Consider the following 17,824-nt stretch of genomic DNA (forward strand, 5'->3'; position numbering starts at 1 on the left):
ACAACGTAATACCCAAGAATGCAGCTCAATAGAAGCCGTGCTATCGAGAATGAAGCTTCATATGAAGAAGATACCTTGCTCGACCCCATGGTCTCTGGACCCTGACAGTACATGGCACGCGCTTACCATCCTGGGCTAGGTGGTTCGTCTCGACCGAGGCCCTTTCACGATAAGGATCCAAATGGATCTTGCGGTGCGCGACTCGGCTTTCGGCCTTGGCAATTGCGGTCCTCGGTACATGCGGTTGGAACTTGGCTGCTTATTGTAATCAGTCAACTTTTGATTGGCTGGGAGGCAGAATCCGCCGCCTTCCCCAGTGGGCAATTCTGTACTTTGGTAGGTACAGGTAGGTTTAGCCAGTGCTGTTGGGGCCTTCTGGACACCCTCTGGACACCGTCTTGGCGGGATCTGGGCACGCTGGACCCTCCGAAAACCTCCCCGACCCGGGTGCACAAGTGCAAGTGCAAGTGCAAGTGGTGGGGCGAAAAATAAAATGGATTGGCAGGATCCAGCCAGTCATCCGTGAAACAATTCCCATCCCTCATAAACACCGTCCCAATTCCCGCTCAAGGCCAGCTTATGTCTGTGTTACTGCTGCTATCATTTCAATCGGCTCGACTCTTCCTTCTTTACATCCGACTGTTCGCGCCGACTTCCTTGGTCCCCTCGTCATTTCGGAGCCCGTATCCCTTTAAATAACCCGGAAAACGAAAGCGCTACTATTGCCCGTCATCCATCAGTCGAATATATATCTGCGACCGAGATCACCACCACTTGGCACCACAATCGACACTCAGCGATTTACAGCCACCGTACTCCAATACCCACCTGCATCATGTCGTTCTCTACACTGGTGCAAGATCTCTCCATGCGCGACCCCAATGGCCCGCGCCGGCCCCGTGGCGCGGCTCCCTCTGTCTCTACCGTCGACGATCGCACGTCGCACATTTCTCGCGCCATGTCTTATGCCAGCACTGCTGCCACCAGTGTCAGCATCGCTGGCGACATTGGAAGCCAGCTGCATGGCGGATACCACCACCCGCTCGCCCGCTCATGGCAGGCTGAGCGACAACTGACCAAGGTGGGTTGAAATCGAGATCACGCATTTAATGGCAAGTTGGGCTCAAGAGGCTAATATCCGCTTTCCGACCACAGTCTATGCTCATCTACCCTCTCTTCATATCCGACATCGAAGACGATGAGACATTGATCCCCTCGCTACCAGGCCAGTATCGCCGAGGCGTCAACAAGCTCGTGCCTTTCCTTGAGCCCTTGGTCCGAAAGGGCCTTCGTTCCGTCGTCTTGTTCGGCGTTCCTCTCAAGCCGGGCACCAAGGATGCCCTGGGTACTGCTGCTGACGACCCGATGGGACCTGTCATTCAAGGCATTCGTCTCCTACGGCAGCGCTTCCCTCAATTATTCATTGTCGTGGATGTCTGTCTCTGCGAGTACACCTCTCACGGCCACTGCGGCATTCTGCGCGACGATGGAACGCTGAATAACCAGCTTTCGGTGGATCGCATCTCGGATGTCGCGATGGCCTATGCCCAGGCAGGCGCTCACTGTGTTGCTCCTTCGGACATGAACGACGGTCGTATTCGAGCTATCAAGCTGAAGCTCATTGAGGAGGGAATTGCACACAAAACTTTGCTTATGTCGTATGCTGCCAAGTTCTCTGGATGTTTGTATGGCCCCTTCCGCGACGCTGCTGGTTCTGCGCCGTCTTTCGGCGACCGCAGATGCTACCAGCTGCCTCCGGGTGGCCGCGGCCTAGCGCGACGAGCCATTGTTCGAGATATTGGCGAAGGCGCCGATATCATCATGGTCAAGCCGGCCAGCCAGTACTTGGACATTATCAGTGACGCCAAGGAGCTTGGCAGGGACCTCCCTGTTGCCGCCTACCATGTCAGCGGCGAGTTCGCCATGGTGCATGCTGCTGCCAAGGCCGGCGTCTTTGACCTGAGGACTATGGCTTTCGAGGTTACGGAGGGTATTCTGAGAGCTGGTGCTACGATAGTCATCAGCTACTTCACCCTGACTTCCTTGACTGGCTGGACGAGTAGACGAGGGGAACCATGATCGGCTTCACGATTGCTCTCACGATGTTTTTTTGCTGCGATGATTTTTCCGGCGTTCAAAGGTTAAGAACTGTTCAGCCGCGGATCAGGTTCATCGCATATTTGCCATGGGCACGCATGTCTCGCGGTTTGACACGAATAATGATTTGCGACAAGATACCAATAAATTACATGATTGCCTTTAAAACCTGTTTGTTCTTGGAATCTTCGAAATTGGTTAGTTGGCGTGCATTCGCCAAGCCCAATTTTATCGACGAGATTGCCTATTTGATCGTAAACCCTATTCTCCCTATTCTCCCTATTCACCCTATTCTTTTCATTGGACTCCGTCCGACCACACGGCTACGGACAGGGGTTTTGTTTTACTCGTTAGCTCAGATGGGTGGATGGATGGGCTGGAAGGATGACTAAGGTTGACCTGACGGGCCTGCCAGTCCGAGCTTGTTGCATGTTGTGTATGCAAGTCATACAGTAAGGTTCAGTAAGTTCGGGCGTGGTCGGGCAACGTCAAAGGGCGACATTGGTCTCTTTATAATTTCCATGTGAGTGAAGGATCATTAAACGTTGAACGGATGATGTGAGAACTGAGCTGAAAAAGGTGAACCGGCGTTGGCTCGAGTGTCCGTTTCGGCCGAACGCACGCGCTATTGTTTCCCCATAAACGGTACACGAATCGTTTCAACATAACAAGCGCTTTTCGACTCTGCAACATCGATCGCAATCCCGAAACCGCTAGAGATCTGCCGACGTGGGCCCACGACATTTCTCGGCATACGATTGTAGTGGGGGGCAGCCGGGGGTTTCCCGGGGCCTCCCCTGCTGATCGCGTCTCAGCTTCAACCTTTACTGATGAGGCAGTGAGGATCACTTCTAGATTTCCCCAAATTAGGGCGTGGAGTGTAATCCATACACGCCAACGAGGCGTTCGCCGATACTCCGACCAGGGTGCGACCTTACCATGGGCGGTCACAAAACATGTTGGCTACTCCATGCGTGACGACGACGCCTCCCCACAAGCGCCGTCTGGTCCCTGGTCTGCCGGCGGCTCTGCACTGCGCATAGGGATGCCCAGCCCAGCCAGCCGGGCCAGTCCCCCAGAACAGGTCGAAATAGCGATCATCCTCGAAGCAGAGTTGCACTACTGGGTCGAATGTGATTTGGTAGACAGATTCGTCAGCTCTATCACCTCCTCTCATGTGAGTAAGCGTGAAGGCTTGCCGACTGGCCGACTGGTGTTTCGCTTCTGTGAGTTCATTTCTCGTCTCCTCGACGAATGTCTCGACTCCTCCTTCCGTTACCTAGTATGTTGTTGCTTTAAGTCCCTTTGTATTTCCTCTTCCACCTCCTCTTGCTCTCTCCCTCTCTACTCTCCCTGCTTGCCGTCCAATCACTTCCTTGACCCGAGTCGTTCTTTGCTCCGCGGTTCGTTGCAACTGCGCCATCCATTCCATCACTCGTGCCCCCGTTCTTGAAACACCATACCCGCAGATCCACCACCACTGCGAACGAATCGACTGGCCTGAAAACGATCGAAGCACCTCGTACACCAAGTCAATATCTGAGTTGGGCTTCAGTGCCCCTTTACAACGAAAGCCCGCTTTAGGTTTCAAACGGCACACTTGCCGGGTCAAGTCTTGATCTTCCAGTCCTTTTAACTTGTTGGGCCCGTCGTTCCGGACCTATACAATCCCATTGCTTGTCTAGTTGTTGTGGCAGGTGACCATCTCCTTTTTCGTATACACCCCTTCGAACCCCTGACTCTTTCCATTGCAGGACAATGAACGGGTACGCAGCATCAAAATGGACCCTCTCCCACGAGGAGAAGCTTCTCTTGATCGAGGAGCGGTCGATGTCCGATGTGGAAAGCGAGAGCGGGAGGATGGATCTGGATCAGAGATTCCCGGCCCAACAATGGCTCTCGACAGCCAAGTCGTACGGCAAGGCCTTTCGGATATCGGCGCTGACATCGGTGGTGATACGGTCGGCCATCTTCCTACTGCCGAGCTTCCTACACCCCAGCCGGAACAGCCGTGAGCGGTTACGAGGTGGCGACAAACTCGGACCGACGGCGTACTTGGATGGAATGCGCGGGCTGGCAGCGTTGTTCGTCTTCTTCTGCCACTACTTCTACACATCGTTCGTCATTGCCGAGGGCTGGGGCCACAATGACGCCAACTACCACTTCTGGAAGCTGCCTTTCGTGCGGCTGCTGTTCAGTGGGCCATCCATGGTCTGCATCTTCTTCATCATCTCGGGCTACGCACTGTCCCTGAAGCCGCTCAAGCAGATCCGTGGCCGCTCGTTCGAAGGCCTGCTCAACACCATAGCGTCCTTCATCTTCCGCCGCGGCTTCCGTCTGTTCCTCCCCACGGCGGCCTCGACCTTCATGGTTGTCTGCCTCCTGCAACTAGGCGCGTATGAAGGGACGCGCGACTTCGCCTACGACAGTAACTATGTCCGCAACGTGGCCGAGCACCACCCGATCCTCCAGGACACCTTCAGTGAGCAGTTCCTCCACTGGGCCGGCGAAATGTTCAACTTCCTCCACTTCTGGGGCTGGGAGAAGTTCGGCGGCAGCACAGGCTACGACGTCCACCTCTGGACCATTCCCGTCGAGTATCGCTGCTCCATGGTACTATTCTTGGCTTTGATCGGCCTCGCACGTTTGCGGACAGGTGCCCGGTTCGCATGTATAGCCATCCTGATGTGGTTCATGCTCCATAACGACCGCTGGGAGCCTCTTCTGTTCCTCGTGGGCACGGTCCTCGCCGAACTCGACATCATCCGTGGCGCCCACAGCAACGCCGGGCCTGCCTCTTCCTCTGCCGGTTCGGCACCTGCGTCGCTCCTGCCCTTTGAAGAGAAGGAATCGTCGTCATCGTCACGACCGTGCAAATGCCGCAAGGCCCAGGGCCTGGCATACGTGCTGCTCTCGGTGCCGGCGCTCTACCTCATGTCCGAGCCCGACGCGGGCCCCGACGGCGTGCCCGGCTGGGAGACGCTCGGTGCGCTTATTCCCGAGTACTTCTCGGACCGGTACCGGTTCTGGCAGATGGTGGGCGGGGCGCTCTTCGTGTTCTGCGTCGCGCGGGCGCCCTTGTGGCAACGCGTGTTTACTACGGGTCCTGTGCAGTATCTCGGCCGCCTCAGCTTCGCCATCTACCTTATGCACGGCCCCGTCACGCACACGCTGGGCTATCGCGTGCAGCGTTGGGCCTGGACATCGGTCACGGGCGCCGACACCGAGGCCGCGTTCCGAAGCGGCGCCATTCTGGCCGCGGCCATCAACATCCCCACCGTATTCTGGGCGGCCGATATCTTTGCCCGTGCCGTCGACGCGCCCATTGTGCGCTTTACCAGATGGCTCGAGACGCGGGTGTCGATTACGGCTGAGCAGCATTGAGTGAGAAGGAAAAAAAAGGCACATCCGAGTGCTTTTGCGTATGTTTTGTTTTATTCTGCATATAGACCATCACTCAGCACCATATTTTCGCTGTCTTGAGGACTATACGGCACTGCATATTGGCGTTTAGGGGGTAGCCATATTTGTTTATTTTCTTTGTCTCGCGAATTAGCGGAGGATGTTGATTACACCTGTGTACAATAACAGCCGCGAAGACGTTCTCGTCATAGCTTAGCGTACGGCACAGCACAAGTGCTTCTTGGGGAGAAATCCACTCTCCATTCTCTCCACCTTGGTACGGGGCATGGACGGAATCAGATGAGATTGATCCATATGGGGTTCATGGTAGGAGGGAGACGGAGTGCCCCTCAAGAGACGTACTATACTATATACTATACTATACTTTTCTATGCCATACTATACATACCATTGGCGCATGGTGTTTACAGGCTGGGACAAAATTGGGCCAGCATTTCAATTGGGGTTACGACTTGGGGATCTCTCTGCGGAGGAGGCGGACAGTCCTGGAATTCGATAGTTCTATAGCCCAAGACAAAATCGATACCGATCAATTTACCATTCATCAGGATCATGAAATTCAATCAAAAGTCGGCTGTCGGCATGTGATCAGCGTGAGCGGGCAGTCCGGAACCATGCATGCTGTCAATGCGAAACGACGGATGTTTGTTTCGAGGGTAAATGCTTGACGTGAGATCGCCGTTGGCGCCAAGTGCAATCAATGCCCCTTTTCGCCCTTTTCGGCAGCTAAGCAGGCTTCCAACTTGAGCAACTTGAGGCGCTCAGCCCTTTGTCACTTTGCGATCGCCGAGCACGTAGGTTTTGCCAATGCCGCCACTACCGGGTGGCGCCCGGTATATCGTGGCCCGACGACCTTGGCAGCTCCCTTAATATGGTGGCATCCTAGGTAACGATCCAATCGGAAATCGCATAGAGATGCTTATATGTATTACACTTTCGGTGCTGACATGAACGGTCGGCCGGCGGCCGAAGGGTAGTGGCGAAGAGGGTTCGTACTAATTACTCATGACAGCTACGGTTATATGAGATATTCTTAGAAACATCACAGGCCAGGTCGTTGTCGTTGGGTCTTAGTGACCACCTACCTATATAGCATGCATTACCCAGCTCGTGTTGTTGACTACCCCGATCAGTCCATACTTGGTGCACTTGAGGTAGATGAGGTGGGCCGCCCATGTTGTAGACCGGCGGCATATGGTGGTAGGCTTTGCTGATGTTGTCGCTCATACTCGTCACTATCATCGAGGAGCCTGCCATCAGCCCTTTTGGGTTCAAAGGGTTCAAGGAGCCGCAGGATGGGACCAGACGTCTAGCTCGTCCGTCTATATAGCCCCAGAGCTATGCATCCAATAATAGCCATTGTTCTGGTCAGCTGTTTCCTTGCAGACGCGAAGCCTGTTCCCTTGGTTGGTTGACCTGAGTATGGAGGCGAACGATATTGATGGGATCTGTACATGACCACTCAGGTGCTATACTCGCCCTCTGCGAGTGTCGACAGGGCCGGGTTTACAGATATTGCCGGCATGCCGTGTGGGATAACAATTGCCTGTAGAGACACAAGAGAGCGAGGACGCCATGAACTGCACCCATGAAGCTCTTTATAAGCGGCCATGCATCTACCCAAATCTAAGCCTGTACTTATCCCCCATACGGACAGTCATCGCACACTAGGTTACTGTCTATAGTCGGCTTAACGAGCGACTATACGAATGAAGAGTTACGAATATCGTTATATTTGACAGGTGGGGTTGCATTCCAACCAGCTGGCAGTAGTGGTGGCCCTCCAAGCAATGACGCGCTTTTCGTAGTAGCTTCTACTGATGTCAACTGGACGTGCTGCCGACCTGCCCCCATTTCAATTTCAATTGCGCTGCTCAGGTAAGGTACCCCCCAGAAGCCAGCTAGAATCAATTGATTGGAGCTCCAATATTTTTTAATCGCCCGAACAGTCGTAGAACAGAAACCCCAAGCTGTGTTCGATGTGGCAATATGAGCCTATCTTGATCGCAATTGAGCTTCAATCATGCCCAGGCAAGTCCTTCAACAACCGCTAGTTCCTCAATAATGCCACACGAGTTCTAATAATGTAATGTAGTCGGCTTTGTACATAGCTAAACACCCATTATGCGGTCGCAATTGACCCGCCATGTCTTGCGACGCCTACTGGTTCACCAGGCCGCGCTCCCTCGGTGCCCCCTCCAGTCCCTCCCGAGACCGTCCACGAGTCGATACCCGGTAGGAAAGCGGTCCACCAGGCTATCCCAGCAACGGAGGACCTTCCTGGACTTCTTTCAAAAAGCCCCGCGAACCCTCAAGGCCCCCGACGTCGAGCCCGGCTACGAAGCTCTGTTACAGTTTGGCTCCCACGACAAGGAAAGCCTCCGTCCGCCCCCGAGGGAAGAGCTGTTGAAGGGCTTCCGCGAGTTTTTCAAATACAAAAGGTTCAACGGCCGTCCGGTGAACTCGTTCCAAATCCAAGCGGCGCAGAAAGTCTTCCGACACCTTCTGTTACCATCCACATCCGAGAAAGGCGGCTCCCTGACTGTCGCCGACCTGAGGACTGCCAGAGATACCCTTCTCATCCTGCCTTCCAAAGACGACCCAACTGCTGCTGTGGCCTTCTCCAAAGCCATTTACCATGAGATTCGAAAACAGATGGGCTCTCCCCCAACGACGGGGGAGCGAGTACCGCGGAGAAGAACCTGAGCTCTGAAGCCCTGCAGCTATTTGATATGATCCCCTTGCTCCGGACACTGGCCCAGAACGGACATGCGATAGAAGCCAGGGACATTCTGTTGGAACAATGGCCGCAGCTGAGCCGAGCTTCGGATATCGACATGGGTCGCATCAAAGGACTCTGGACACCGGTTCTCCGCGGCTTGGCTCGTGAAGATCAAGAAGAGGATATGCTGGCATTCATCGAGACCATGAGGGAAGAGGCCGGCATCACATACACGCAAAGCGTCCATGAGGTCGTCACGAGGTTCTATGCGCAGCGAAATGACGTCGCAAGAATGATGGCGGCCTTTGAGAAACCAATCGAACCCAAGGACCCCCCGAGGCAGCTCACGTATTCTGACGCCTTGAGGTGCGCTATTCGAAACAACGAGATCGACTGGGCGATGTCTGTGTATCAGGGCATGGCCAACAGCATCGATTCGCTGGAGAACCCGAATCACGTGGAATCAGCTCTCACGCTTCTCTACCAGTTCGCTGTACTGCTGATGGGAAAGGGCCCCGAGTATATTGAACAAATGTTCAAGGTGCAATATGAAAAGTACAAGATTGCGCCCAACATGAAGATCATGAATGCGCTCATCGAAGCGGGCATCGAAAAGGGGATGTCTATCTCGCCGAACGACTTACGTCGCTTGTCTCGAAATTGGGTCTGGAACCAGACCGGCAGTTCTATAGTCAGCAGATTGACTACAGAGTTACCGCTAATGACCTGGATGGCGCATTCACCTCTTACAGGTCGCTTCAGAATTTCAAAAGCGACAAGGATGACTGGCCAGCCCTCAACAGGTTAATACGTGCGCTGTGTGTGGATCTGTCGCCAAGACACGAGAGCATACTCGAAATCACCAGCTTTCTCGAAGAACAACATGTCACTCTTGAACCAGAGACTGTTGTTTCGATATGCATGGCTTTCCTGAAAAATGACGAACAATATGAGGTGATTGACACGCTATCACTGCATACTATACACTTGAATCTCCAAGAGCGACAAAGCATTTGTCAGGCCTTTGTGGACTACTGCATGGTCAAGTCAAACAGCACCGCTCGGGTCTGGGATGCATACGCCCTGATCCGCCAGTTTTTCCCAGATGTGATATTGGAAAGCCGAGTCCTAATCATGGATGCCTTCTATGACCGAAGGCGGCCCGATATGGCTTGCCAGGTCTTTGGCCACATGAGGCAGCATAGCAACCCCAATTTCCGGCCTAAAGCCGAGACATATGTACGATGCTTAGAAGGCCTTGGTCGGTGTCCCGATGCCGAGAGTCTGAGAATGGTGCACAACATGCTCAAGATGGATACCACCATCCATCTCACGACTGCAGTCTACAATGCTCTGATGATTGCGTATACCGCCTGCGAGGACGTCGACAGGGCTTTGGACTACTGGAAAGAGATCAGCAGGTCACAGGAGGGACCATCCTACCAGTCTTTAGAGATTGTGTTTAGGGCGTACGAGTTCTCGCCCTTCGGAGTCGAGGCGGCGCAGTCCTTGTGGGACAAGGTTCGCAAAATGGAGATCGAGATTCCGGCCAACGTCTATACTGCGTACGCCGGTGTTTTGGGCGCTCACAGTCAGCTGGAGCAGGCAAAGGAGCTGCTGGAGAACATGGAGACCGAAGTCCACCAACGGCCCCAACCAACAACGTAAGTCTTCCCCACCCGCCGATAGCGCAGCTATAGCATATACTAACAAAAGCGCCTGTAGACTCGCTGTGGTATACAATGCCCTGGGTAATGACGACCTGAAGGGAGACTTTGAGGCGTGGGCCAAGGAACAATTCCCCCACGTCTGGAGCAGCCTGAGAAGACGAGGAGGAAGCGCGATGCCGAAGGACTGATGAGATTCCAAATTTCACGACCCTGGAAAGCATAATGCGGGCTTGCCGTACACATAATCAAATGTACATCACATACTTCTGTTTGTACAAAATGAGATCGGGGGTGGATTTTACTGTATAATAGTAGAATTGTGTGTGGCCAAATGTGCCTACCCACCCCTCGTGTGCCTTTTTGTCTCTTGATGCTTTCTTGTATATGCTTACACATCACGCGTGACGACGTTGATATCTGATGGTATATGCCATCTCAGCAACTGTTGTACAGAATAGTTTACACACGATAGGATCAGTATAACGGGGACTCCTCCGGTTTAGTACCATTTCCACAATTACAACCATCTGCCTGATGCCTTTTTTCTCGTTAAACGAAGTGGCCCCATTTGCCTATTGCTTGACTTTGCTGCGGCGTCATGTGCCCGCTCCGCATCAGTAGCTCTGGGTGGCGATGTACACTGGGGTGAATACCCAGAGCAACGGAGCGCCTCACCATCTTGGCGATCTTGCGCTGATTCTTGGGCGTAAGGCCAGTCTGTATCCGCTTTCGGATACGGCCATGAGGTGTCATATACTCTGAAACCACTGAGAAGTTCTATGTCGAAAATGTTAGTCAGCTGGACATATGCCGCAAACTCTGTACGGGCGAATCCTGGCGCAGCAGATGGGCGAAAAGGGGCTGAGGGGGAAGCCCTACCGAGTACATGTCCAGCGGTCGCAGTCCCAACATGTCCACCTGGTCGCGCTGGACGTTCGTCATCTTGCGCCACTTGGCGGCCTCGACCTCGCTGAGGTCGTGGGGCGCGTAGAGCTCGCCCTCGCGCCACCGGCGCGGCATCTGGCGCATGTAGTCCTCGCTGATGTTCTTGCCCTTGAGATCGCCGAGGACCTGAACCCTGCGCTCGCCCTCGGGGGTCTGCGTCCGGTGCTTCGCGGTGAACTTCGTGAAAATGTCGGAGACGCCCTCGGTGGCGTCCATGCCGCCGCGCTTGGAGTTCGAGGAGTCGAGGTTCAGCATTGAGGAGGCGGGGAGGAGGGGACATTTTGGCGGACTGGGGAGGGTCACAAGGCGGGTTAGTTTATCTGTGCTTCTTGTTGCATTCTTTCTACTTGCGTATACGTATGCATGCATGTACATGGGAACGAGACGTACTAGCTTGGAGGGGGTGCCTGCTGGGAGAATTGGCAAGCTTGGCTCCTGAAGAAAGTCGAGGAGGCGGGCTGCTTGAAAGCGCTGAGAAAGGGTATGCGGGGCGGCATCTTGGGCTGGGGTCAATTGAACTCCTGCCTGGTCGATTCCGGGCTTGAAGCTATTCGCAATTTGGACTGTACGGGCAGCGATGCCAGGCAATTGGGAATTTTGGGCGGTACCTTGGGACGGAGTGAGCCTGGATCAATTAATCCGGTACCGCAATTTAAGGTTATCGGAGAGGCGTTATCGGGTAGTGGGGCCAAAAATAATTCGAGATGGCGGAAAGAAGGCCGCCTTGCGACAAGAACTTTTGGCGCGTTGTAGAGAAGCATTGGCGGCATCGTGAATGCACCCAGTTTCCCATCTTTAAGCAATTCGTCTTTCCCACTCGTTTTTAACCCAAGGATTTCTCATAGCGAACGCTACGGGCTCACTAGAAGTCCTTCAAGATGGTCCGCAAGCTCAAGCATCACGAGCAGTAAGTGGTATCCGTGTATTCAATCTGGAGTAGCAATGTACTGATCCCTTAAACAGGAAGCTCCTCAAAAAGGTTGATTTCATCACCTACAAAAGCGACAACAACCACAGAGACCATGAGGTCATCCGAAGGTATGAACTTCACCTGCATGTTGGACACGGCGACTTCAATTCCCTGGACCAGCCGTGTCCAGATCCTGCTGCAGCAGCTAAATCGGTCTTATCAGATATTCGATCCAGAAGGTAGAAGACTACCATAAGGTAAGACCATCTCTCCTGAAGTATAGTGAGCGCACATAACTAATACTTTATGCTATAGTATAACCGTCTCTGTAAGCGACCACAATCTGACACAAATGTGGCGGAAGACGGCCATGGCTAACCTCGAGGCATTCAAGGTGGTTCCATACGCCAATATGCGCACAAGCTCTCGCAGCTCAACCCGGAGTCGGCTTTCCGCAGGAAGCACGAGGACCTCCTGCTCGAGAAGCTCTACGACATGGGCGTCCTCGCGCAGACCTCGAAGATGTCCTCGGTGGAGAAGATCACCGTCAGCGCGTTCGCCAGGAGACGACTGCCCGTCGTGATGCAGCGGCTCAAGATGTCGGAGACCATCTCCGGCGCTATCAAGCTGATCGAGCAGGGCCACGTGCGCGTGGGCACCGAGGTCGTCACGGACCCGGCGTACCTCGTCAACAGGTCCATGGAGGACTTCATCACCTGGGCCGAGGGCAGCAAGATCAAGCGGCACGTCATGAAGTACAAGGACCGCCTGGACGACTTCGAGCTGCTGTAGACGCCCCCGTCTACGCTGGGCGGGTCTTTGCACGTTTTGCTTGGTGGTCAGACTAGAAGGGAATTGCATGGCTGGGCGTTCAGGAGTTCATAAGGTTCTGTCAGTAATGTGACTATCTTTGTTATTGGTGGGAATCTCAGTTGCTGGGCTTAATAGAAATATGCCCAGAAAGATCTTGAACAAAGTTGTGAGCTCATTCGCACTATCTGACTTGTACGTAGGCAAAACCTTGAACCTTTCGAGGTATGTCAATAATAGTCCTCTCTCTTTCAAGCAGCTTGGCCACCGTTTCTCCATGCCATGTCATTTTAGTCCTCGCGCCTTTTTCTGGCTCACTGGACACTGATAATCGGAATTAGATGACATCGCCACACTGCGGAAAATTCTCAGTGTACGGGCCTCGTTGCATTCGGAAAACACACAGTTTTAATAAAAGGCAACCATTCGATGCCTTCGAATGACGGGCAGGCTCTGTACGGGCCTCATGCACCTGCATGGACTTCTCCAATAGCAGTAGCAGGTGGCTGATATCATATTATGCAGTATGCCCATCAATTGCACCAATTGTCTTGCAGCTAGCGTCCGGGCCTCAAGTAGATCATGGAGTTTTGGTATGTTCCAATTTTGAATACTATCATTGGCTAGCTTCAATAATTGACATCGAGCAGGGCAGCTTTCGGTCCATCTACTTAAGGATCCTTCATCCATCAATTCGCACAACTTTTTCTTGTCCCCTCGTACATCATCAAACTTTTACTCACAATCATTTTACAGACTAGGTAAGCCACCCTGTATGCGTATTGAGAACTCTCGGCCACTCACTGACGGCATCGATTTACAGGAGTGACCCAAAGGGGCCCCTAAAAGGGGGCATCGCCTTCTCAGGGGCTAATCCAACCACACATCACAACAAAAGCCTCCGAGGGGGACAACGAGGATCCTCCCTCAACCTTCATTCAGAGACAATGTAGCAGTGATCAAGTAGATGCCAGGTCTGAAGCTTCTCACCAGGACTCTGGGGGCTGTGTGAATGGTCTACGTGACTTCTTCAACGGCGCAGATGCGACTCCCCACTTCTTTGTCCCAGAGTTCAATGAAGGCTCGGATCAGTTGGTGTCTTTCGACCACTGGGGATGGGACGGCGGTTCATATGATCATGGTAGGCTACGCATTGCATGACGTTTTCCCACCTCGAAAACGCAGTACTTACATTTGAATCAGACTTCGGGACTTCCAATATCCAACTACCAGCCTTATTCCTTCAAGGACAGGAATGGCCATTTCCTTTCGAGACGGCTCAATTCCTGGCCCCCAGCTACTTGCCACACCAATTTCAAGACACCCAGACGGTGCCAGGCTGCTATCTCACCAATGAGATACCCCAAGAGCTCGACATCCCACCACTCAAGCCATCCGAGCCTTTGAAACCAAGCAGCACTGAGACAAGATTCTCGGAATTTGGAAAACGTACTATACTTCCAAAACCGCAATGTGCCGGCAACGTGTATCCCAAGATGTCCAAGTTCACCTGTGATGTATGCCAGCAGTGTTTTGACACCAGGCATAAGCTGAGGTAAGCCATACTTACCTGGATCAAATTCTCCGTCGTGTTACTGACATTGATTGAAGCAATCACAGATCAAGCCACAGGAGGCCGTACCATTGTGAACACTCGCAGTGCGGAAAGAGTTTCGCCAGATTGAAAGACTTGAGACGACATAAAACCAGCGTACATGAGAAGAAGACTTTGTCCTGCCCTAAATGTGACGCGAAAATAAAGGCAAGGCCGGACAACATGGAACGGCACTTACGCGAGTCTTGCAAATGTCGCTGACTGGGCTGCCTTACATACACTGGACTTGAAGCTGGTTAACCGAACATACATACAACACATAAACACGAACATCACAATTCTTGAGTTCCCGAGGTTATGGGGGAGAATCAGGTTTACTGCGCGGACCCGGGGTGGTCTACTCTTTTTGGAAGTAGACAGAGACTCACCCCAACCTGGTGGTGCCAACACCTGAGCGCGATCCGCATCCGCAAGAGCAGTATAGGCGAACACGGGACAAGAACATGCGACAGCAGGACATGTTGGCACCACCAGGTTGGGGCGAGTCTTTGTCGACTTCCGAAAAGAGTAGACCACACCGGGTTCTATTTTTTTTTTTTTTTTTTTCGTTTTCCTTTTGGTGCACTCCGCGACGTTGTCAAGTCACAGATCAACCAAATACACAGCAAAAAGGGGTGGGGACTCCGTCGCTACGTGCTACTGATCCTGACTCTGAAAGGAGATCTGGTCCTTCGAGCTTCATCTCGTTTGGGGAGGTGAGGTGAAGCCCGCAGGACCAGGCCCCCATTCAGATTCTGGAATAGGCGATCATTACTCGAATATAATCTTATGTTTCTCTCGACTCCCATCTTTGGACTTATGCAGTGTGCCTTATCATGAGTTGGGACGTACTCTTGATGCAAAGTATATCACTCCCGCTAGAGCGGGCCTCGCCATTCAAGAAACGTAGATCTTCCAGATAGTGTGATGTTGGTGCCGAGCCCGTTCTTGGACGACACGCAGCTGAATCCAGCTGGTCGTCCTTGTTTCCGCAGATTAGTCGCGACGTCATGTAGCCTCGGATTCTGGGGGCAGCCCTGCATCACCCCTTTCCTGTCTCCCATTTCATCGCATATGTCCTGGCGTTCTCCCAGGGCAGTTCGTGAACTCCTGGTGGAGTAACAATCGGTTCGTAGCCAACTCTATCTTGGAAATCCGACATACAATCCACCTAGAGGGCAACGGGGAATGGACAGTCTAGACTCTGAGGTCGTAGTAGTACACAGTGTGGTTCTCCAATACAATTGCCTACCACTCTGTAATGACATTCTGTACCAAGTGATTATAAACCGGCTTTTTTATTGTCGAGATGGGCTTGTAGGTAAAAGGTTGATGGCAGTTGCCTGGCGTGGATTTGGCCAATCGGAGGGGCTGCTGGGAGCTCGGAGCCAACCCACTCGCACTATACATTATCCGACCCGAGGGCTTATCACCGAGCTCGATAGGTGGGAAGCTCGGCTCCGTCCAGTCTTTTTCTACGTTGGCTGCATCATTGGCGAATTTATCAATTCGCCGCCGAACTTCCAGTTCGACCTGGGAGCTCCTGAACTCTCTCCCACCACCATTTCCCACCCTTTTCTTCTTTTCTTCACACCCCATTTAATACCACTCAAGCGTGATTATGGTCAACGCAGCTTCATCTGCCTTGAGGCAGGCCTCGCGCCTGGGCCTCAAGCCATGTCTTACCTCCACCACCTCGCGCGCTCTCCCCACAGTAGCAAGAGCTGTAGCGACAGCTCCGGTCCGAGCTTCGCGGAGAAGCTATGTCTCGGAGAGCAAACGAGATCATGCGCAGGTCAACATCGAGACAGCTATCAAGCTGGACAAGAAAGACTTCATGAACGACAAGGGCCAGATGGTAATGCCTGGAGCTGGTACTCCCGCTAATGCCTCAGTCAGTCCCATGGCCGAGGTCCTGAAGGAGGCCAGTCTGATGGAAGAGGGGCAGCGACCCATCTACCTCGACATGCAAGCGACAACACCTGTAGACCCGCGAGTGCTGGATGCGATGTTGCCCTTCTTCGTTGGCGTCTACGGCAACCCCCATTCCCGCACCCACGCATACGGATGGGAGAGTGAGAAGGCTGTCGAGGAAGCCCGTGAACACATCGCCAACCTCATTGGCGCAGACCCCAAAGAAATAATATTCACCAGTGGTGCCACTGAGAGCAACAATATGAGCATCAAGGGCGTGGCGAGATTCTTTGGCAGATCGGGCAAGAAGAAGCATATCATCACAACTCAAACCGAGCACAAATGTGTTCTCGACAGTTGCCGCCATCTTCAAGATGATGGCTTCGAAGTCACATATCTACCAGTGCGGAACGATGGCTTGGTTGACCTCCAAGCTCTCGAAGCTGCCATTCGCCCAGAGACTGCCCTTGTCAGTATCATGGCTGTCAATAACGAAATCGGTGTGATCCAGCCTCTCGAGGAGATTGGCAAGCTTTGCCGGTCGAAGAAGGTCTTCTTCCACACTGACGCCGCCCAGGCCGTCGGCAAGATGTCTCTGGACGTGAACAAAATGAACATCGACTTGATGTCTATCTCATCACACAAAATCTACGGCCCCAAGGGCATTGGCGCTTGCTATGTGCGCAGACGCCCAAGAGTAAGATTGGAACCCATCATCAGCGGAGGTGGCCAAGAGCGAGGACTTCGCAGTGGTACGTTAGCACCACCTCTGGTGGTTGGCTTTGGCGAGGCCTGTCGCATCGCCAAAGAGGAATTAGCGGTACGTTTCAACTCCCTTTTATTTTCGCTCTTTTTCTTCCTATGATGAACTACTCCATGCATGGCTTTCTGAATTCCTTGACCGGAATCCGTTTGTTGATACACAGTACACGCGTCTGATTTGCATACTCTTGCTACCTCTTATTGTTTAATGGTTGTATACTTCGAGATACTGACTTGTTTTGGTATAGTATGACTCCAAAAGGATCAAGTACCTCTCTGATCGTCTGTTGAAGGGTCTCCTGTCCTTGGAGCACACCACACAAAACGGATCGCCGGACCACTTCTACCCTGGATGCGTCAACGTTTCCTTTGCGTACGTCGAAGGCGAGTCGCTATTGATGGCACTGAAGGACATTGCCTTGTCGTCTGGTAGCGCGTGCACATCAGCATCCTTAGAGCCCAGCTACGTTCTACGTGCGTTGGGCAACAGCGACGAAAGTGCCCACAGCAGCATTCGATTTGGTATCGGTCGGTTTACGACCGAGGCAGAAATTGATTATGTCCTGAAGGCTGTGCAGGAGCGTGTCACATTCTTGCGGGAACTCAGTCCCTTGTGGGAATTGGTGCAAGAGGGTATTGACCTGAACACGATTGAATGGAGTCAACACTAAACTATGATAATGCGTTTTATTTACATGCTCGGCCTTCTACGCTGAGACGGATCGGCCAAGGGAGCGTAGTCAGGGGACTTCTGGGATGGAAGTCATCACGTTCACAATCTCATTGGATTACAGAGTCTGCTCGGATTAGGGGGCAGCGGACTCTTTGTACATTGGACGAGTGCAACTGGCCAGGTTGCAATCACACACATCTCTCGCTTTTGGACTTTGGAGTTTCAGTACTGGGGCCAGGAACAACCACGCAAGCGATCACACGGAAGAGAGCTGTGATGCAGATTTCTCGTAGGGAGCTACGAG

General features: G+C 52.9%; 6 protein-coding genes across 6 annotated transcripts; 5 read left to right on the plus strand and 1 right to left on the minus strand.

The window, feature by feature from the left end:
* Positions 1-835: 835 nt before the first annotated feature.
* Positions 836-2,079, plus strand: PG997_004775 (uncharacterized protein; the record flags this gene model as incomplete). The annotated part of the gene is made up of 2 exons (XM_066809090.1): positions 836-1,081; positions 1,156-2,079. 2 exons carry the CDS (start codon positions 836-838, stop codon positions 2,077-2,079), a joined length of 1,170 nt encoding a protein of 389 aa, XP_066672708.1.
* A 1,776-nt stretch (positions 2,080-3,855) lies between these two features.
* Positions 3,856-5,481, plus strand: PG997_004776 (uncharacterized protein; the record flags this gene model as incomplete). Its single annotated transcript, XM_066809091.1, has 1 exon — positions 3,856-5,481. One exon carries the CDS (start codon positions 3,856-3,858, stop codon positions 5,479-5,481), a length of 1,626 nt encoding a protein of 541 aa, XP_066672709.1.
* A 2,163-nt stretch (positions 5,482-7,644) lies between these two features.
* Positions 7,645-10,100, plus strand: PG997_004777 (Complex I intermediate-associated protein 84; the record flags this gene model as incomplete). Its single annotated transcript, XM_066809092.1, has 4 exons — positions 7,645-8,205; positions 8,244-8,933; positions 9,005-9,906; positions 9,968-10,100. The coding sequence occupies 4 exons, from the start codon at positions 7,645-7,647 to the stop codon at positions 10,098-10,100; spliced, it is 2,286 nt and encodes a 761-aa protein (XP_066672710.1).
* Positions 10,101-10,461: 361 nt separating this feature from the next.
* PG997_004778 (mitochondrial 37S ribosomal protein bS18m) lies at positions 10,462-11,112 on the minus strand (the record flags this gene model as incomplete). The annotated part of the gene is made up of 2 exons (XM_066809093.1): positions 10,462-10,689; positions 10,738-11,112. The coding sequence occupies 2 exons, from the start codon at positions 11,110-11,112 to the stop codon at positions 10,462-10,464; spliced, it is 603 nt and encodes a 200-aa protein (XP_066672711.1).
* A 623-nt stretch (positions 11,113-11,735) lies between these two features.
* On the plus strand, positions 11,736-12,559 carry PG997_004779 (uncharacterized protein; the record flags this gene model as incomplete). Its single annotated transcript, XM_066809094.1, has 5 exons — positions 11,736-11,764; positions 11,821-11,895; positions 11,991-12,024; positions 12,083-12,095; positions 12,162-12,559. The coding sequence occupies 5 exons, from the start codon at positions 11,736-11,738 to the stop codon at positions 12,557-12,559; spliced, it is 549 nt and encodes a 182-aa protein (XP_066672712.1).
* Positions 12,560-15,792: 3,233 nt separating this feature from the next.
* Positions 15,793-17,518, plus strand: PG997_004780 (pyridoxal phosphate-dependent transferase; the record flags this gene model as incomplete). Its single annotated transcript, XM_066809095.1, has 2 exons — positions 15,793-16,905; positions 17,096-17,518. 2 exons carry the CDS (start codon positions 15,793-15,795, stop codon positions 17,516-17,518), a joined length of 1,536 nt encoding a protein of 511 aa, XP_066672713.1.
* Positions 17,519-17,824: the final 306 nt, after the last annotated feature.

Source organism: Apiospora hydei (genome assembly GCF_038363865.1).
Source record: "Apiospora hydei strain CBS 114990 chromosome Unknown utg000004l_segment0_segment0, whole genome shotgun sequence".
Classification (NCBI taxonomy): Eukaryota; Fungi; Ascomycota; class Sordariomycetes; order Amphisphaeriales; family Apiosporaceae; genus Apiospora; species Apiospora hydei.